Here is a 22,517-nt window from a genome sequence, read left to right as displayed (position 1 = left end):
GTACACTCATTACGTCGTTGGGGTGGATCAGACTGAATCGATCTCCCCGCCTTAGGGCGAATCAGGGCCATTAAAGCTCACCGCCCAATTAAAAACGCTTTATAAACCACGGGATTACACACCGCATTATTCCGCAGTGCAGGAAACTCAAGTGGGCCTGAAGCAAATCCTAAAAAACACAAGCAATACAGTTGGAAACTCCTCCCAGATATCCTGCCAAAATTTCAGACTCAGGATACTCAGAACGCTCACCTGAGGTCAGCCTGAGGACGCTGCTGCTGACGCCATGAACACGGCCTTTGTGCTACTGGAACACACACACACACACTCACACACACACACACACACACTCACACACACACAATCACATTGTTCTGCTTTCTCACACAAAACTGCCTACACGGCAAGCATGGTTGTATACCAGCTACGCGTAGAGGTGAGGGGAAAAAATCGATACAGCATAGTATCGCGATATTTTGCGTGGCGATATTGTATCGGTACACAAAAGCCAAGTATCGATCTTTTATTTAATCAATTCTAAACATTTTGGTCTTAGAATAAGGAATTACGTTTATTTTATGTCGACAAAGTGTTCCTTTGGGGACAATTTACGGTTGGCTTTTTTTTTTAATAAATCGCATTAAATCTCAATACTCAATGTATCGCGATAATATTGTATCGGGACTTAAGTATCGGGACGATATTGTATCGTGGGACCTTTGGTGGCTCCATCAAAAGAAACGCAAGGTCAGCCATAAGTTGATGATCCGGGCTAAAACTTTGCTGAAGATCAGGCGACATCGTCTGCAGTCCACTTGTAACACTGTGTGGTATTGTGACAATTACACAAAGAGACACAAGACAATTGTTCAATATAAAACAGTAATGTCCTACAAAAAAAAGAAGTACAACCGCTTTTCTTTGGGCCTTTTTCCTTTCAGCCTCCCCATCTGTTACTACAATAACGTGCTCACTCCCACGCAGACTCTCGTCCGTTTGAACCGTCTAAATGATTAAGTGGATGTTGTTCACTCTGAATCTGTCTTCGCTCCTCTCGGCGGCAGCGAGCCGGCGTCCGTTGGAGTGAGCATGCGTACGATATGAATGGGGAGTCGCTGCTCTTTGGGCTTTTTTCTTTCCCCCGCCGAGGAGGAAGGGTCAATGATGGGACAAACTTCTGGAAGTGTCGGACTCTTAGATTCTTAAGTCTCGCGCCCCTTCCTGCTGACATCCCCGTGGTCCTACTGTACGCCTGTCGGCCTTCCTGCCCTTTGACACCATTGGAGCCTGGAGTCTTCGGACGAATGACAGGAAACAAAGCTATCTGTACTCCGAAAATGGACAGCCCTGATACCAGGAGAATACGCCCCATCCAGCGAGAGGAGAGCCAACACAGGGGTCGACGACTCGACCCAGTGTGTGTGTGTGTCCTATTTCATGTGTGCTGTGATATGCGTGTGTCAGAGAGGGGACGGGTCGGGACGCAACACAATGAAGCGCTGCAGCGTGGGCGGCCACACCCTTTCCTCCTAGCGCCCCTCCACGGCCTCCTTTACGGCCCCTCGAAACGGCCTTGGCGAGGTTTGAAAAAGGAATCGGACAGCAGGGAGTGGAGACACAAGAATGACATCCCGGATATATAAAACACACACATTCAATCCCCCCTACACGGGAGGGCAAAGCAGAGACACTAATGTCACGAGGCGTGGAGCAGTGAGAGGTTTGAAAGGTTCTCAGTCGTCCAAACATGACAGACATGGAGGAGAGACAAAGTGGGCAGAAGTGAGCAGATGGGGAAGGAGGAGGAGGGGGTAAGAGAAACAAAATGGGGGCATAAAACACTCCAACAGGAGGCAGATAAAGACTAGAGGAATCCAGAGGGAGGGAAAGAGAGAAAAAGGCAACGCCGTCTGTAGCATTGTGTTCAGCAATGTGCCGCTGAATTATTGATGCTGCCTCCGTTTTTGAAGGGCGAGCACTTTCACACACTGTGTAATGTCTGCATCATAAACATGCACAGACACACACAGCAGAGCTGTGGGCCAGTATATATACGAGCTGAGGGTCTGTGGCTGGCAGGGGGAGAAGGAGTGGAGGTCAAAGGTCCCAGGTTGAAGAGACATGTGGTCCACACCTGTTGTAAACGTTGGACTCACACTGACACAGCATCACGAGACCAACACAAGTCGTTAGTGGCATTTATTGTTCGACAACTCTCTCCCGTTTGACGGTCTACAAAGAGCTCTATCGTCTTGCTTTCATCCCGTCCCTGCCTGTGTTTTTCTCTCCCTCTCCTTTGGCTGGCTCTCTTTCTTATCCGCAGAGGAAGCCTGTTTGATCTATCAGAGTCCTGCTGTTCTCTTTCTCGCTCTCTTTTTCCCTCTCTCTTTTTCTCTGCCCCGCCCCCCCAAAAAAGGAGGAAAATCCCAGACCTTCCTTCCTTCCTTTCCTCTCCTCTTCCCGGGTAGAAATCAGACGCATTCTCCCCCCCCGTTGAAACCAAAAAGACAACAAAATAATTCATGAATTCAAAATGGCCTCGGCGCCGTCGAAGCTGCCGCCGAGGCCCAGCTGTGTGCCGTGTGTGTGTGTGTGCGTGTGTGTGTGTGTGTGTGTGTGTGTGTGTGTGTGTGCGTGTGTGTGCATGTGGAGCGTGTAGCACGTAAGCTATGACAGCGACGGAGGACAGTGGACATCATTGTCGTCGTGCCCTCCGGTAAGAGCAAAAACACAATGGAGAGGGACACAGCCAGGGACCTGACTCACACACACACACACACACACACACACACACACACACACACACACACACACACACACACACACACACACACACACACACACACACACACACACACACACACACACTGTAAGGCTTCCTGGCCATTATCGGTAACAGAGACGCTGGAAACAATGGGGCATTAAGTGTCAACGTGTCGTGTGGAGATACAATAGAGGACTTTTCTGCCAAAAACTACACTGCAGGTTTGTTTTTCGGGAATTCAGTGGGTTGTTTTTTTTAGCCCATTTATTTTAACAATCTTTCAAAGTGCACCATCTCCCCAAAGAGTTGCTAAAAGCGTCGCCATGTTGGTCAAGAGTCAAAAGTCCTGCAGAGAGAGTGTTTTCTTGTATTATAGTTACATTTCTTCCACTCAAACACCACACACCATGCTAATGCTATCTATGACGAGACGCAATAAACTCTATTATGATTCTATTGTTCGTTTGTGCTTTTTGTCTTAATTTGACAGGACTGATTTAGACAGGAGGGACAACTTACAGTACAAGCGTGAAACCAGATTTGAAGCGGTGGATCAGCCTTAAGACTATATAGTTACGCACCAACACACAAGGGATTCACGGGCAACAACGTGTGCACATTGACAGACAAAACCCTCCTACTACCTTTTGGGGTCAATTTGACCCCATTCAATGTTTCATAATCTAATTCTATGTTTTTTTTTAGCTTCATAATTCATGACTTTTCCTAATTTAACCTTTTGGAAACAGTGTGCGAATATCTTCCCGCCCCAATTTTAAATCTCAGCATGTCCCATTCAAACAATCTTTTGTCATAAAATACGTAATGTTTTCCATTTTTAAACCGAACGACACTGAAACTTCTTCCTAACAGACCAAGACTTTGTTTTATTGTGATTTTTGTTGCAGATTCTGATTCTTTAGGTCCTAATCTTTCCAAAAAGGTGTCTTATTGACGCTCCAGGAGGCTTTTTTGGCGAATCTGGCCTTTTTGGCATATCATGCTGGATGTTCACAGTTACGATCAAAGATATTTTGAAAGAGTTTTTTTTTTTGTTGCAGATATACATTTTTCTCCCAAGACTATGCTGAACAAATACATACAATAAACACCAGTATTGGAATTAATTTGGGATCCTAAAACGACTCAAACACAGGGGAAAAGAGGTCTAGAGACAAAATTGGATCCACAGTTTTCAACGGGTTAATGGGGACAACTGGGTCAACATAAAATTAGCATGACGATATGTTTTCAATGTCCCGTACACATCCTGGACGCATCGGTGTTCTTCGGGGTCAATTGGCTGTTTTTCACCGTGTAAAACATTTTAAAAATATCAACATTTTACACACATCGGTTTCAGTTAATATGATGATATTGAGGTCACTATAACATACAATTCAGAAAGTTTTAGAGCCGTAATCTTACATAAAGACTAGCATGCTCAGATCCAGCAGTGGGAATCCACCCGTCCAGACCGGGAATCTCTCTCCTCCACATTCCTCTGTGGGAATACCATCAGCACATGACAAGAGCCCCACTCACACTGAGCCCGCTGCCTCCCACTGCAACCTTTACACACAGAGAATGCCTGTGTGTGTGTGTGTGTGTGTGTGTGTGTGCATATATGTCACGGACAGCAACCTTTAACATGCAACGCTGCCCTCAGACAGAAAGAAATTACACAGAGAAAGGGAGTGGGAGAGGCAACATGTGGGAAAAAAAAGAGGAGCGATGAGAGGGCACTAGGACATGCTCGTGTCAAGCGGCTATGCTACGAATGTGATGAAGTGATTGATGGGAAGGTTCTTTGTGCTCGAGGGGATCCGCACTCTGTCTTCACCGTTTCTCCTTTGTCAACCTCTCCATCATCCTCATCCTCGGCTTATTTCCATGGAAAAACGCTTGGTCTTCCTCAACTTTCCGCTCAGCACAGGTCCAGGCGAGAGGTCCACTTCCTAACGAAGTGTGAAGCACATTGTGTGTCCTCTGTATGCAGCGCACCCATCAACTCCACACCAGCCCCTGTTCTACATGGACCACTGCACAGCAGGAATGAGAGTGTGTGTGTGCGGAGGGATGTTCCCATTTCCACTCTGTTTGAAGCACATGGACTGAGTCGGAATGTGAAGGGGGAGGGGGGCAGCAGAAGGAGGGTGTGGGGGGGAGAGGGGTGAGGCTATGGCAGAAATCTGAGAGGGGTATCCCACAGCGCGGGCCGAGCACATGGTCTTTACACTGCGCCGAGGGCCTCCGACCGAAAGATTCCCCGAGTAGAGCAACATTGAAAAAGACGCTGGAGTTTCACAACGTACCTACTGATGCTCCTTTGATGAATATAACAGTGTATGACAGTGTCTTCAATTGCATTTACTACATAGAGCCTTAACAATGCATGTTGCACTGGAGCTAAGTTTATTCCTATTAAGGGTTAGGGGGAAAAAATCGATACAGTATGGTATCGCAATATTCTGCCTGGCAATATTGTATTGACACACGGAAGCCAAGTATCCATCTTTTATTTCATCAATTCTTAACGTTTTTGGTCCTTGAATAGTAAAATCAAGTTATTTTTTGTTGACAAAGCTTTCCTTTGGGGACAATTTGCGGTTGAATAAAAGCTAATACATCACAGTATATCGCAATACTCAATATATCGCAATGCTCAATATTGCAACACTCAATATATCACAGTATAGTGATAATATCGTATCGAGACTTAAGTATCGTGACGATATTGTATCGTGGGTCCCTCTGGTGATTCCCATCCCTATGTCCTATGCAGCTAATAAACTAAATATTCTGCATGGTGCATATGTGAACAGGGCAATACATTGATATTATATTGATATCTCGATAAGAGACACCTCTCAGAGTTCAGATATTGCAATACATGTCGTCTTTTCCTGGTTTTAAAGGCTGCTTTTGAACACAGCAGACTGGTCTCGCTGTTCAATTATTTACCTTTTTCGTCATTCCAGCTACATTATTGATGATTATGTCATTGTGTATTAAGCACCAATGGTCAACTCTATAAAATCTCTGCAGCAGTGATATTGAGGTAATTAGTCAAACACATTGTGATATTTGATTTTCTCAATATCCTTTTGAACAAATTGTACATGTTTGTACACTAAAACTACAACACTTATTAAAAAGAGAATCTCTCCATAGTCATTTCAGTCTTTCTTTGAAAAGGACAAAAACTATTTTTCCAATGCAAGTACATCCAAGAGAGCCACCCAAGCACAACAAAGATCCAAACTCTGTGTGTGTGTGTGTGTGTGTGTGTGTGTGTGTGTGTGTGTGTGTGTGTGTGTGTGTGTGTGTGTGTGTCTGTGTCTGTGTGTGTGGGGTTTGTACATGACAGGTTTAGAGACTTTTCGACAGAACATATTCCAACGCCTCAGGACACGCTTAAACATGCATGAGTGAACAGCACATATCGGCGTGTTTCTCACACACACACACACACACACACACACACACACACACACTGTTGCCCCCTGGCCACGCTCAGTGAGAGGCCGAACAAGACAGAGAGGGAGTCTCCCACCAGGAGCCTGAGAACTGGTGAGATGCATATCGGGCATGTGTGCCTGTATATCCAGCACCACGTCTGCAGCAGGTACACCACATGTTCAGGGTGGGTTCATCCACACCCCGGCACTGAGACACGGCACACTCAAAGAGATCTAAATGCATTCAGGAAGGCAAAAGCAATCAGGCTCACACAACCACACCCACCGACATGCACTGATAGGAGCCTGGAGATGTGTGCACGTGATGCACTTCCTCTGAACCTGCATTTAACTCATGTCTGGCCACATTCATGTGAAACTTCTAGTTCTCGACACTCGCACTAACTCATATCTGCAAATGCGGTTCCTTACGCGACCTTGAGGATCGTTCTCAGATTCTTAAGCAATAACGCACTCATCTTCTTCTGCAGAGGCGGTCGAAACCCCCTGTTCAGGTCGACCAGGACCGACTCATCTGTGTCAGGTGACATGTGTGACATTTAACCTTTCTTGTGTTTTCAAACCGCGTGAGTCTGACCACGCGCAGAACCGTTTACTTGTTTGTCCACAGCGGGGATCTCCCATCACAAGTTCTCCCATGCGGGACCAGTAGAAAAAAAGGAAGGCGACGAGGGAGGAAGTCTCTCCTGATCGCTACATCTACTTTCTGCTGCGACATATAACCGGTTAACAGTGACCTCCATGTAACCTCTGGCTCAGGTCAATATGTAAGCAGCGCACACACACACACACACACACACACACACCGCACAGCCGCTGTTTAAGTGATGTGTGTGTGTGTGGAGGCAGTGCATCTGGTTTGAGTGAGAAGTGAGGGGGCCTGAAGCAAGGAATGAAAGGCCGAATCTAGCTGTGTTCAAGATCAGCAGATGATGCTCCTCTTCAGCCATCTAGAGTGTGTGTGTGTGTGTGTTTGTGTATAAACTGCAGTACTCCCATGAAGGAAAGCTAGGACTTAGCACGTTAAACAAGCCTCTCCGTCGGTGAGCCTGCGTATGTGTGTGGTAACAAACACTGGGTGTAAATCGGGGGGGAATCTCGAGCAGAAGCAGCTTTGATACCGGGAACAACTAAAATAGAACTGGTGCATCCACATGGCAACCGGGGGAGGAGGTGGGGGAGAACGAGAACACGGTGTCCTCGCTCACGTTCAGAAGAAAGAAGAAAAAAAAGAGTCGAGCGAGCAAGAGGCAAGCTTGTGCGCCAGTGATGCAGATTCAGCTGAGACGAAGTGATGAATGGCTTCATTAAAACGGCATTAGCAGAGGTGTGAACCCCGAATGGTGAGTGCCAGCATGCGGTGATTGCCCAGTTACAACACACACACACACACACAAAGTACTGAAATTTGCTCTTTGATTGCAGCACAAACCACCCCTCCTCTTGGCAGTGACGGCGTTTGATGTCGACGCGAGCTTAAAATGCGACCCCGGGCTTTCATAAATATCAAGCTTAAAACATCAGTGACGAGTCGAATTATTTTCAAGAAACAAGTATTCAGAATTTCCTTTAATCAAACCGGCTTCCCTTTCACACACACACACACACACACACACACACACACACACACACACACACACACACACACACACACACACAGCCTGAGGGAGATGAGGAAACAGCAGTGACACCATGGAAAAAAAGAAAGAAAGAAAGCGATGAAAAGAAGGAATAAAGGAGACAGGAATGCAGAAGCAAAGCGGCTAAAAGACGCTTCAAAAATGGAATCAAAGTGTGTGTATGTGTGTGTGTGTGTGTGTGTGTAACCTGATTAGCCAGGAGACCCGACAGGGGACACAAATCTACATTATTTGCTCTCGTTTTTTCCCCTCTGCTCCTCACAAACCCGGAAAAATGGGGGCAATTCTGTAACCTTAGCAACTAACTCATGCCTACATGCAGAGAGAAGCTGCTGATGGAGGGAGGGAGAGAGAGAGAGAGAGAGAGAGAGAGAGAGAGAGAGAGAGAGAGAGAGAGAGAGAGAGAGAGAGAGAGAGAGAGAGGGGGGGTATAGGGCTAATACTGTACTCATAAGTGAGCAGATGGATCGTACGGTCGTAAGAAGAAGAAGAAGCTTCTCACTTCTCAGAAATGCTCTTCCATTCAGGCCTTCTGTTTTCCCAGTCCCCCCCCACCTCCTCCACCACATCCACCCTTTCCTCTCTCCGTCCCCTTTCCTCCCTCCTCCCTCCTCGGTCAGACTCCTTGCTTTTCTCTCCTCCTGCTCTCTGACCACAGATGAGGGCTGTTCAAACACAACCTGTTTCCTCTGGCGTCCCCCAGGAGCATTATCCAACCTTTTCTCCTCTTGTGTTTTCTCTCTCCTCCTCCTTTCTGCTTCCCTCCTTCTTTATTTACAGCTGATGTCTGTCCTCCTATTGATTGTTTCACAGAGGATATGAGTGAGCTTTGTCTCAGCCTTCCTCGGCTTTATATAAATCCCTCTGTTCTTTAAGACGTTCTCACCAAAACACACACACACACACACACACACAGACACACAGACACACACACACACACGTCCTCTCTCGATCTCTCTCTCAGCTGGTTGTGAGTCAGTGTCCGGTGTAAAGGCGAGTGCACACACACACACACACACACACACACACACACACACACACAGGAACACACAATGTGTGAGCCCCATATGCTGAAATCATAAAGTGATGATTATTGGTTTTAGCTGCCATGGGAGGCGTGTCGAGAAATATGTGTCACCTTTCATCGCAACTGACAAACATCATGGCAGAGGAAAAGAGAGAGAGACATGGGAGAGAAAAAGAGGGAGACAGAAAAAAAAAGGAGGAGTGAGAGAAACAGAGAGTTTGAGTTGAAGACCAGCAGTTGGTTCCACAATGCTTTGATTGTTCACTGGATGGAGGCTGAGAGAAAGAAAAAGATAGAAAACGAGGGAGAGGGAGTTTGGGATTGACGGTCTGTGTGTGTGTGTGTGTGTGTGTGTGTGTGTGTGTGTGTGTGTGTGTGTGTGTGAGAGAGAGAGAGAGTAGGCCAGATCACTGCTGGTTTCTACATTTTTACACCCTCTAACCGGTTGCTCTGCTGTTGCTCTCTCTGTGAGTGTGTGTGTGTGTGTGTGTGTGTGTGTGTGTGTGTGTGTGTGTGTGTGTGTGTGTGTGTGTACAAGGCCCCTATGGTTGAGGTCACACACAAATTGGGCAATGTGACCATATAGACTTTAGAGCTCAAACAATTAGAATAATTAATTGGCAGAACTTTTGATTAATGATTTGTTAAACTTAAAAAATACACATACTGAATTTAATAAGTTTAACGAGTTTAAATCAGTATGCTGACCACATCTTTCCACCGCTCAACACAAAGATAAAAGCAGTAGAGAAGAAAAAAGAAAGCTAAACACAAACCTTTCCCAAGGAAGAAACAAAAACTAAACTTTGATTCTCTGCATAAATGTTTAATGCTCTCCATTTCTGTACGAGTGAACTTACTCACATGTACTGAACTTAAAAGAGTTTAACATTGTAATGAACTACATTGATTCAGGCCACAGTGATCAATGCATTGAACAATCCAGAGATCTGGTTATTTAAAAAAAAAAAAAAAATTATTTTGAATGCACTATATCAAAAAATATAACACAACGACAGTTTTCATCGACATTAACTGTTCTGATACATTCCTACATGGGCAAGTATGAACACCTTCATCATGTCACAGAAACCAACTGTCTGAGTGAAACACCACAGTTGACTTTTTGCACACAAAAAAAGAAGAAAAAAAACAGCCAGACTGGAAGTGAGTGTGTCTGTTTTGCATAAATACATATGATATCAGATTAACTGTATTTCTAAATGTGCACATGGTGACTTATTGACTAGGCATACAAGCTGGGTACACACACACACACACACACACACACTGAACTTTGACCTTAGCCTCTGAGCTTCACCGGCTGCCTATTTTTCATAACTTCTCCAGCCATCTCAATCTATTCCTTCATCTCTCTGGATCGGACATGATCTGATACACCCGGTGTTGTCGCACACATGTACAGGTTCATCTGCATTTCATGATGATGGCAGACATTCTTCTTCTATCTCTCAGCTATCGCCTAAACCCAGAATGTCGGCGTGTTGGCAGGGACAAGTTAGATATCTCAATCACGTATACACACTTGTTTGTGTGCACTGAAGGCGGCCTCCTCGGCACTTGCGGTGTTGGTAAATTTACCGCTGTGTGTTTTCTCGCAGCTCGGTAGTAAATTGTCATATTGAATACTGAAGAATGGAGCAGAAAGGTAGAAGGGAACAGAAAAATCAATGAGTGCTTTCAGCCACATCGTTTCTTGTGCTGACACAGCACAAAGTAACAGCTATGGTGCACGCACACACACACACACACACACACACACACACACACACACGCACACGCACACGCACACACAGTGTCAGTAACTCAATGTGTGCTAAAGTTAGAAACTGTTTGCCAATCACTGTTGTTGTTTTTTGTTGCATGTTTTTGTCTGTGGTAAGCTAAATGTACTTGGTTTCCCGTTTTGTTGTGAGGTGCTTTTATTTTGAAGGCGAGAAATATTGTTAAACCGGAAGTCGAAGTGCGCCGTTTAACGGCTAAAATAAAGTTTTTAACGGTCCATTGGGAATGTATAAAGAAACGGTTAAGCTCTCCTCTGAAGAAGAACAAGTTCTTATGAAGATGGTTTTTGTGAGGAATAAAACATGATTTTCCCACTTAAAAAAAAAAGCTAACTTTAAACTAGCTTTATTTCTCAGTTGCTCTCTCTTGTAGCCTAGCGCGTGTGTGCAGATTGCGCAGCTAAAAGTCATCACACACACCCGCCGAGCACTGTAGCATTAAGTCTGTGTGTGTGTGTGTGTGTGTGTGTGTTGTGTGAAGTTGATATTCCTTCGCCGGACACAGCCGCGGGCCCAAACAGGAAGCTACACACACTGTGTGTGTTTGAGCCTGACTCCTGAACCTAAGTTACACATAAACATCCTTCCTGGCTGATTATTTTAAGCACCGTTAGCATTTTGCATCCCCCCTCTCATCCCTCTTTTCCCTTTGTTCCCCAAACTCTGACAGACACACAAACACACACACACACACAAGTCAATCCCACAACTGTTCAGAGTTGTGATATTGATTTGTGGCGTCCCACTGGACTCACTCAATATAGTCCAGCTCTAATGGATTTGGGGTTATTAAGAAGAACGTAAACACAAAACCCTAAAATAACCACTAATTGATTGGCTTAGAGATGTTTTCTTACATCTTTCCACCGATGTGTGAAAGCAACTGCAGTGAAAGCGTCAACGTTACAGCAACTATCGAGCGTCCCTCTGTGTTGTAACTTCTCGGTTCCTCATCAATCAACCACAACACACACACACACACACACACACACACACACACACACACACACACACACACACACACACACACACACACACACACACACACACACACACACACACACACACACACTCACACACAGAAAGATTCAGCCTGCAGCAGCAGTGAATAGATATGATTTATAGGAAGGGGCTGCAGGTGAGGAGGCGTGTCTAAAGTGCTGATGGATGATTGACACCTGTAACTCCTCCACACCGAGCAGCCACAGAACAGCAGCAGGGATTTATATATACATATATATTCCCACGGTGAGAGTACTGAATAGCAAGAAATCAGAGTACCGGTCATGGACACACACGCACACACACACACGCACACAAACAGACACTGCTGTGTCACCACATTTCCTATTGTATGCTAGTGAAAGCAGCCATTTATCTTAAATCATATGTCTCTGGCTGCCTTGTAAACAGGCAGCTTAGTAATGTACACGTAGGCAGACACACACACACACACAATTTTAGTTTATGGCCACTGACACTCATCCCTCCGCAGGGGGGACGGATCAACGTCAGAACTGCAGCAGGGCTTGAATTAGTTTATTACTCTTGAAAATGGTCGGTCTCCATCTGTATGGAGATACCATGTGTCCTCTCAGTGTGTGAGTATTTAGTCTAAGAACACCAATAACACATGTTCAGCACTTCATTAGACTAGCTGGCAATACACATCTCTGTATTTATAAAAATAAATAAAAAATCAATATGTTTTATGAGTGAAAGCAGTGGTAATTATGTGCTTCCAAGATGTGTAAACCTGACAGAAGCCCTGAGCCAAAATGTACTTGAGAAATGAAACATCTGTCAAATGTTTTTAGAGACTCAGCGCTCCCTAATGTTCCTCCACAGTGTTTCACATTCCCTGAATTAAAGCTTTCCACTCAGACATCCCGGTGAGCTTGCTGACTGGTATGTGATGGCCGCCGGTGATAGCTGCTCGATGCGCGTTGACAAGATGAATGTGACAAAACCTGAAAGAGTGACAAACCGCAGAGAAGTTAGGAGTCTTTTCTAAAAGCAAAAGTTCCTGATTCCATTCCACATAAATGAAAGGTGCGACGCTCATTCCTTAACTCCATTTCGGTGCGTTGTATAACCATGTACATCTGTGTTAGAACATTCCTACCGCTCTTTAAATATGTCCCACTCGCTTTCTCTTGCTATCTTTCCCTTTTCCGTCCCCCCTTTCATTTACTCTCTTTTCTCTGTGTGTCAGTCTCTCTCTCGTGCACTCTCTCTCACACCCTCTTCCTGAGAAGTAGGAACATTCCTCGCATCAGCCAGGATCCCACATTAGAGGATCAGCACTCTGCCATTGTGAAGTAGAACAGGCTGAGGACAGGATGATGTTATTTAAGCATTGATGCACGTGTGTGTGTGCGCCTGTGTGGGTCTGCCTGTGTACAAAAGCAATATTCTTCTCCTCACATGACAGCGTCCATGACATCCGCGTAGCTACTTTAGCACATACCTGCATCAAGGCCAAGCCCTGTCTCGTAATGTTAAAACAACAACAAGTTAACATACATACATAGTTTATAAATCTGTTTTCTTTTTTTCTGAACAGCTACTGTTCAGTAGTAAGGGTGCCTGTGAGGGACAAACTAGTCCTTCTTTGGTCCATGTTCAGTCTGTTGCTTACCTTAAAGATGTTAAAGACCAGCAATTGATTCACTTTAGACAAAAGCAGTAAGTGCTTTTCATGTTTTCCAGTTCAGTTCAAAAGTCCAGTGTGTGTTGGCACAAGTGCTTGAGTCATTTTGTTGAGTCCCTGCGTGTGCGCATACGTGTGTGTGTTTGTGTGGCCTAATGTTACAATGTGCATCATGCACCTTCCTCTCCTGCAGCAGAGATGTACGAATGTAAGCCCTGGGAGGATTTACATGTATTCCCCACATGATGCTGCAGTTGGTGTGGCTGCAGAGTGAAAAGACTCTTCATGTTGCCTGATACAAGTTGGATCCTCTGGCTATCTGACAGCTGTGACATCATGACTTATTAAAAGAAAAAATATAATCAAGACGGACGCGTGTTTGTAAATGCAGAGACAGAGAAGTGATGTAGGTGCTGCAGGTACCGTCCATTAGAGAATATCTAACAGCAGCGTGCAGGGTAATGACAGACTGTCTGTGTCTCCCACACAGACTGCCGGGACTGCTGGGAATGCCACAGCACATGGAGACGCAGATGGAAAAACCCACACACCAAACGGTAATGAGGATGCGCAGGTTCATCCCTTTTATCTGTTCATTCCATATAAGGGAGACGGTGGAAACGCGAGGACAGAGCGAGATAGTTAGTTGTTGGCTCGGGAGCCGTGAAGTAACTGACAGGAGGAATCGATGCAGAGGGTCGATGGACACAACATTAAGTCCACAAGCTGACAAACACAGCAGACTGGGGGCCCTCACAACGCAGCACGGACAGAGAGCCTTTACACCGGCTGGCGAGCGTGGACACGCCGTCTACTGGGACATTGAGACAACAGCGCTAATGTCACCGTGGTGACAGTTAAAGGAGTCTGCAGATCGACAGGTAAACAAAGGGAAGTGGCTAATGAGAGGTGCTACACAATGAGCCGAGGGCCCCGGATTCATCCCTCCATTACATTTAACTGACAGGACACCTGTTAGATTACGTGAGCAACTCAACCACCTGCCCAGGATGGGTATGAAAATGACCTTTAATGGGTACGAGAATGACCTCAATCCCTCTGACATTTAAGGTGATCGGGTGTCAGCAACGTGATGATCGCAGAATTCCAGAATTGTTTCACCATTTTGGCGGTTTTTGGTGTCTCCACACTTTACTCAGACCACATGTGTGGTTTTTAATGTGTCAGTCGCAACCATAGGGATTTGTGCCAACACGCTCCCACAACCCGGCTGCCTGTCACTAACTTGTTGCTCCATCCTGCGAAGTTGCAGGTGGCTGCAGCTCAAAAAAAGAAGAAGGGGGGATTAGGAAGGCGACCAGGTGATGACGCTGGAGACAAAGCATGGGAAGAGGATTCCTAAAAAAGGACATAAGATGTGTGTGCAGTGGAAACATGAGGAAAGCAATATCCTGTCCTCTCTCTCTTCCACATCCCACCCCCCTTTCCTTTTCCTGCCACCTCTGTACTTCCCCTTTCCTCCCCAGCCTAAACTAGATCTGATATGCAATCACTGTAGCTCTGACTGACGTTGTCCAGCTGAATACAGTGCGACAGAAACATCCATCCGCATACACACAGACACACACCAATCAGCCAGTAAACAGTCAACTCCCCTTTTTCGACACCACAATCAGTTTTCCCATGTCCAAGATTGTGGGCAGGGGCTGTCGTGGATCATTTCACTGCAATCTGCTTTGAAGCCATGCAAACACACACACACACACACACACACACACACACACACACACACACACACACACACACACACACACACACTTGCAGCATGCACGGACGGCAGCGCACACCAGCAGCAGAGACACGCAGGAGACAGCGAGGGAGAGAAAACGCCCTGCCTTGTTCCATGTCGAAACCTCAGCCTTGTGGGTCGTCTACACTCAACACACACACGTACACACCACCTTCATATACGCTTTTCTTGAGAGACCATATCGAGAGACCACATCTGGACAAAAACACGAGTCCCCCCCCCCCCCCCAGTCTTTGTTGGCCAAATGTGTGCTGCATTAAGAGGCGACACGCGTTAAGGCGCGCTGATCGTCATGTTCTGGTTCTGGTTGCACATATTTATGTTATTGGGTCTTTAACGTCCGCGTATTGACAATAACCCGCTGTAAATGGTGATGATTAGAGGCAAAGGAAACCCTGTACGCCTGAGAGGGGAGGTGGGGGTACAGAAAACCATGCAGTCGGCCAAATGAAGGAAACCCCACATCCAGTCAGAAAAGGCGCAGATTTTAACGGTACATCGCGTCCGATGAGAAGCTTTGTAATAAATAAATAAAAAGTTGTACCTTTAACTTGAGTTTCATATTCGGCCACTATCTCCTTGTCCTTTCGGAATTTCGCCGGAGACGTCATGGCTGAGTTTGGAGATCAAACCGCTTGCCCCCTCGCAGCAGCGAAGTCAATTTGGTCACAATCGAGCGCACACAAAAAAAAAAAAAAAATCGGCCGTAGCGGTACGGATGCCACGCTGGAATAAGGGGTTTATGAAGGAAAAAAGGGAGAGCCCAGATGAGTCCTCAGTGTAACCGCGGGTCTGTATTGTCTCCCTGCCTCTGTTCACTCCGGGCGCATTGTGAGTTTGGCGCTGCTGCTGTGGCTGTGTGCTCCCATCCGCCGCGCCTCACCGCCTCCTCCAAACCGGTTATGGTGCAAACAACTTCAAGTGGAAGGAGATTCATTCCCCTTTTGAGCAAATCGACAGCGGTAGCATGGCAGTAGGACACTTCCAAAAGTTGTTGTTTTTTCCCCCCCTCGAAGATATATAGATTTGCTGTGAAGCGGGTATGGTCGTCTCTGCCAGCTGCTCTCCCGCCTGTCTGAACTACACTGTTCCCCCTCTCCTCTCCCCCTCCTGAAGTGTGTGTGTGTGTGTGTGAGAGAGAGAGAGAGAGAGAGAGAGAGAGAGAGAGAGAGAGAGAGAGAGAGAGAGAGAGAGAGAGAGAGAGAGAGAGAGAGAGAGAGAGAGAGAGAGAGAGAGAGAGAGAGAGAGAGAGAGAGAGAGAGAGAGGAAAACCCGAGTGGACATGGAGGGGCAGGCTGCATGGTCTCGACTGGTCAGCCCCAGTGCGCAGGACAGGCATGGATGCACACATGGAGAGCATTTATTTTGGTTTCATTTGTTGCAAACAACTGCGTAGAAAAAGTCCCAAGTGTGTGACTTGGTTCAACCAGGTGAACTTCTAATGCAATATTGCTATGACCGATCAGTTGCAATTTGAGCATGCAGGGGATGGGTAAAGTGAGCAAACGTGGGTTGAATTGCCACTATATATATCCTTTTAATGACGTTACGACCTTTGATAGGAGACAATGTGTCTGTCATATGTCTTCATGGTGAATGTGCCTGCTTAATTGAGTAATTGCTCAATGAAACCGCTCATTATCCTAAAGTTTTCTAGGAACATGGCGAACTATGTTTAGTCCCAAATTGGCCAAAAACCTAAGCCAAGCAATTCTCTAACTCTGGCTACTCTATGCCTACTGGTGATATAGTTTGACATGGTGGACAAGCGTTTGCATTGCGTTTTACTCCGCAACAACAATATCCAACATAACATGTCAGTCACTGTCTATTATTTAACAGACAACCCACCTCTCCATGCACCAACTGAACGACAGTCCCGCCTTACGTGACGATTGGTCAAACCAAATTTGATTGGCACGCGAATCCGCCAATCGACATTGAGGATCTTTGAACGTGGGCTTTTACAGCCAATTACATTCGGACTTTGTAATAAAGGTGGCCAATGGCGTTGGTAACAACGGAGAGTATCCAATCAGAATCAGGCATATAGTCTTTTAAAGATATTTTCAGGAAGTACTGTTAAATACCAGGAAGTTGTAAACAAAGCTGACAGCGTTTTACTTAGCTGTTAACCACATCCCAATGGATGCTGAGCCAGTCGCGTAAACAAGGCTAGCTATTCGCCAATATCGCGTATCTATCAACAATACGGCTAACACGTTTCTTTTCTATATAAATCCTTTCGTGGAAATAGATACATATCGTGCGTTTTTTCTTCTATAAGCTGACGTTAGCCTTCCGTTTTGTCGATAGGAAAGGCTAACGTTTGCACAAGGACGTGTTTTGTTAGCGTTTAACGCTTGCGAAGTGAACAGCAAATCGAGATTTAATTATCTCTAATTCAACCGATACTGAGCGACATCAGTCCACGGTCCTTGTTGTTCTGCTGCATTTGCTGTCTGGGAGCAGAAAGAGCGAGAGAGCACGTCCATTTTAGCAGGACAACAATGTCTACATCGAACGCTAATTTCAAAAACAAGTGTGTGACCCAGGTGAACTGCATCTTCTGCGACAGTCTGCTCTGCACGAGGGGCATGAAAGCGGTTCTTCTCGCAGACACCGAGGTTGAGCTGTTTTCGACCGATATACCTCCCAATAGGTAAGTGCTAAGCTAGTTAGCAATGCTGCGAGCCTTTGTTTATGTCTGCTGTTGTTGTACCTCAAACAACCCGCAGCTATCTTAGCTGACTTCTAACTGACTGGAAATAATAGGGTCACACACACATACAGTGATTAACATGGACATGTGAAATCAATGTGGGTTTTAACTCTTTTATTCCTATGTTTGTTTCTCATTACACGCCCACCCCACCCCCCCAAAGAACTGTTGACTTTGTGGCCAGCTGCTACTCTACTGAAAGCTGCAAATGCAAACTGAGAGACATCGCATGTCTCAAGTGGTATGTAAACGTCTTCCACAGCCTGCAGGCGTTGTTTCAGAAGAACCAGTGTTAAAGTGCCAAGACCAGAGAAGCGAGAGCAATTTACTGTCTGCATATGTTAGATGTTAATTAAAAAAAAACCACAGCAAACAAGTAGTCTTCCTTTTATATATCATGTAGAGCTGCAGCTACTGATTGTTTTCATTGACGTGTAATGGGTCAATTGATTATTCATCAGGAATAGTGTATACAATGTGTATTGAAATAAGAATTTATTTATATATATATATATATATATATATATATATATATATATATATATATATAAATTCTCTTATATTTCAATAGATAGATATCTAGATCTATATATATGTATATATATATGTATATATATATTTATGTATATATCTGTATATATAGATATACATCTAGATCTAGATCTATATATATCTATATATATATCTAGATCTATATAGATATATATATCTATATATATATATATATATATATATCTATATATATATATATATATATATCTATATATATATATATATATATATATATATATATATATATATATATATATATATATAGATATATATATATATATAGATCTAGATCTAGATATATAGATCTAGATCTAGATATATAGATCTAGATCTAGATATATAGATCTAGATCTAGATATATAGATCTAGATCTAGATATATAGATCTAGATCTAGATCTAGATATATAGATCTAGATCTAGATATATAGATCTAGATCTAGATATATAGATCTAGATCTAGATATATAGATCTAGATCTAGATATATATGTGTGTGTGTGTGTGTATATATGTATATATAGTTAGATGCAGCAAATCATCATATTCAAGAGGCTGAAACCAGATAATTGTTTATACTTTAAAAGTGTCTCAAACAATGAATTATCAGTGAGTGAAAGAACTACAGACAAATTCTTAAATAATAATGTTTGTTGGTGCTACAGTGAGGCTGTATAGACCCTCTTTTGTCTTCCCAGGCCTTTTGTTGTTGTTGTTGTTCAGAGCAAACACAAACATCTGTTAGATAATAGATAGCCGCGATTTGCACTTTTGAAAAAGTGCCCCCAGAAAAAAAAAATGCTGACACACATTTCTTCTTTATCTCTCTCTCTCTCTCAGTGGTAATGTTGTGGGCTATCACGTTGTGGCCCCTTGTAAACCCTGCCTGCTCTCCTGTAACAATGGACACTTCTGGATGTTCAACAGCGACGCAGTCTCTACTCTCAACAGACTGGATGCGACAGGTCAGGAGGAACCCCCTCTGGATAGCATTGGTGTTCTTTGCCGGTTTTTATTATCTGTTGAATGTTTCATAAGCGATCGCTCTCCAATGTGTACACAGGTCTGAATCTGCTCCTGTGGGGAGATCTTCCCGAACTGGATGACAGTGAGAACGAAGAATCGGAAAGCCCATCGGAGGAGGAGTGTATTAGGTAGGCGCCGGTAGGGGACAATGTGAGAAACCTGGAAAGCTAACCTTTTTAAAAGGCGGAGTAAGAAGAGTGTACAAACCATGCTTGAGAAAAGAGACTCTTCAAAGGATTCAATACGGCGTCAAATAGCGCAGAAAAGTTCTCAATATGGGTTGAAAATTGAAACCATGCTGCATGTCTGGCCACACCCCCAATCAGTGATGTCACAGCAGGTGTTTTTTTTAGCTTTGACAGCTGATGGAGAACACCTGCTGGCACTGATTGGGGGTGTGGCCAAATACACAGCATGCTCCAAAGTTGGCACATAAAGAGAATAGTGCAGCAAAAGTTGTCGGCTCTGTGTAATTTTGTGTTGAATTACACTTGAACCTGCGACCACGCCTTTCCTCATTATACGTTCCACTGTTAAAAGCACAGATGCACACTATGTCACACGCCTTCTGTACTCTCTTATTCTTTTCTTGGTGAAATTGCATGGGGGTTACGATAAAACGTGGCGGCAAGTAACAAACAACCAGACCACTTAATCCAGCGTAATCTACGTCTCACCGCGTAGTCTTCACCGTGCTAATGTTTTGATCGACCTCATGACGAGAGGTCGGGGGGTGTTTCATGAGAAGTCAATGAAAACTTCACAACGGATGCTGTGCTTCTCCACGCTGTGTACGTTCAGTCCAATCTTCTGACCACAATTTGCCTACCTTATTTTTTAATGGCAGTTACGAGCTGTACATTGAATATGCTGTAATAAGCTGAATCTCCCATAAGAGTTATGTCTTCAAAGCTAATATTTTCTCTGTATGTCTGAGTGAGCAACCTATAGTCTCGTACACATTTATGTTCCCTTCCAGCTAAACTGCCCTCTCAATTACTTTTTGAGGGAAACTTAGTTTCTTCCAGTTTTAACCTGTGGTGAACAAAAACAACGGTTTTAGGCCACAAAACTGAATTTAGCAAAAAAAAAATCATGGTTTGACTTGACGAGAATGACATTCAAACAAAACAAATAAATAAAAATACAATGTTATGTTGAGGCAACAAAAGTTCTTCCTCTTATTTGTGAAGTCAAACTCAAACGTAAATCGATTCACAGCTAAATGTTTCCTCAAAATGTTTTTCACGTTCAGTTTGGCTGTATGGGAACATCATGTAGAGGAGACGGGGCTGGACGGAGAGTTGAGTGCTTTTTAAAACCTGTCTATTAGAGAAATAGCACAATACACACACACTCCTTGCTTTTGAAGGGCATATTTTACCTGACGGCCTGACGTCCTACCAGAGAGACGTTTGGATGTGCTCATCCAGTGTTACACACTTGACGGCAGCAGTATGCGCTTGACACCCAGATAAACACGACCGTAGCAGTATCTGGTACTAATTTATGCATAAGGTTTGCTTCCATAAAGGCCTGGAGCAGCCCAGTTTTGAAAGTTTTTTTTTTTTTTTTAGTTGTTGGTAAGAGCTCAACTCAAGTATGATGATGATGATGATGATGATATAGGAAAATCTAGAATGATGCACTTTTGCAAAACTGATTAACTTTTGATATGGTTCATTAAGCAAAAGTATGAAAACATGAGTTCTAAGTGGACGCCCGTGTCCACGCTCTGGCTTTTGTTCCCGCTCAGCGTCATGTAGCAGCGCAATCGTAGCAGCTGGAAAAGACGACACCTCCAAAGAATCATGAAACTTATGAAATATTGATTGATATTTATACTCGCAGACGGGCTACCCTTCTAAAATAAAGATAGTTGTGTAATTTTGAGGCCAGCTTATCGAAAATCTCACAATTTTAAGTCGGTGGACCCTCTGTTTTCTATAACTCCGTCACCGATGTTGGGATTGCTGACGATGGATCGTTTTGTTGAGCCGTGGACTCGAGGGTTGTTGCTGCATGCTGATTGGTCATCACTCACTGACCCTCCTCAAGTCATCCTCCAATCACGAGGGACTTGACTCAGACTCGGATTGATGGCCCCGGCGGCGGCGCCATCCTCGCGCTCCCGGTATAGTTTCGCTGCCGCGCCCCCCATGCTAACGCTACGAGCCCCGTCTTAAAGCGACAGTCCATTGTCGACAAACACAGAATGTCACTTCTTACATGAAGAAAACTGATAAAGGAAGTATTTTCTTTAAAAAAAAACTTGAACTGGCCTCTGTTTATCGATGCTGAAGCATTCAGACAAAGGAAATCAACACGTCCTTCACCTTTTTTTAGTTATAACTGACCGTCTGCTACACTTGCACACCGAATACTGTTAACGTGCTACTCCGTTAGGACAGTGTATTAGCTAGGTATTTATGAAATCCACAAACCAAATACCTATAACCACATACTTCCTTTTTTGTTTACAAGCTTTGTTTACAAATGCATTGGTTTGTATTGTGCGACAGTACTTATGTTTTTGTTCAGGTATTTAAGATTTCATTTGTGATGTAGTGCTTTGTTTTGGATGTGTACAGTTTTACCTCATGAAGGTACTCGCGAGCTTCCTCTGGCTAGGACAATTATTCATGATAATCAAAATATATATATATATATATATATATATATTTAAGTGGCTGTTTCTGATGTGAATAACTTTGATTAACATGCCCTGCTGAGAAAAAAATGTATATTTTGGAATTGCACTGAAACTGCATTGGTACGGTAGTTTGGAGAAGAAAAAAATTGTTGTTTTGTATGCTTGTTAAATTAATAAACTTTTTTTTTTTCAAAATATCTTCAATATCCAGTCATTGTTTTAGTTCATCCTCATTACACTGGGACACACAAGAGACTGTTGTGTAGGAATATACTGAACTTGGTTTTTCACGCGACGCATGACCCGGAGTTCCCTCAAACTGAAGTCTGAATTAATTAATCAAAACGTCAAGTTGGTTTTATTTAAAGTTAAACAGGTCACCTACCACTTTAGATTCATTGCCTGGTGTAATGTGTACTATATCC

General features: G+C 44.1%; 2 protein-coding genes across 5 annotated transcripts in view; one reads left to right on the top strand and one right to left on the bottom strand.

Annotated features, from left to right (window-relative positions):
* The window catches only part of srgap2 (SLIT-ROBO Rho GTPase activating protein 2), a 51,794-nt gene extending 35,574 nt beyond the window's left edge, over window positions 1-16,220 (bottom strand). For all 4 annotated transcript variants that reach the window (XM_068594281.1, XM_068594282.1, XM_068594283.1 and 1 more), the window contains exon 1: window positions 15,687-16,220. In XM_068594281.1, the coding sequence (XP_068450382.1) occupies window positions 15,687-15,753 (67 nt within the window). In that variant the 5' untranslated portion in view covers window positions 15,754-16,220. The remainder of the gene's footprint in view (window positions 1-15,686) is intronic.
* Window positions 16,221-17,250: 1,030 nt separating this feature from the next.
* Window positions 17,251-22,286, top strand: zgc:101564 (protein FAM72A). The gene is made up of 4 exons (XM_068595313.1): window positions 17,251-17,804; window positions 18,028-18,105; window positions 19,254-19,378; window positions 19,477-22,286. Exons 1-4 carry the CDS (start codon window positions 17,653-17,655, stop codon window positions 19,569-19,571), a joined length of 450 nt encoding a protein of 149 aa, XP_068451414.1. The 5' UTR covers window positions 17,251-17,652; the 3' UTR covers window positions 19,572-22,286.
* Window positions 22,287-22,517: the final 231 nt, after the last annotated feature.

Source organism: Clinocottus analis, unplaced genomic scaffold (assembly GCF_023055335.1).
Source record: "Clinocottus analis isolate CAN_PGR_092001 unplaced genomic scaffold, fCliAna1.0.p SCAF_3, whole genome shotgun sequence".
NCBI classification, from domain to species: domain Eukaryota; kingdom Metazoa; phylum Chordata; class Actinopteri; order Perciformes; family Cottidae; genus Clinocottus; species Clinocottus analis.
Note: the sequence above shows the minus strand (reverse complement) of the source record. Positions and strands in the feature narration are given on the sequence as shown.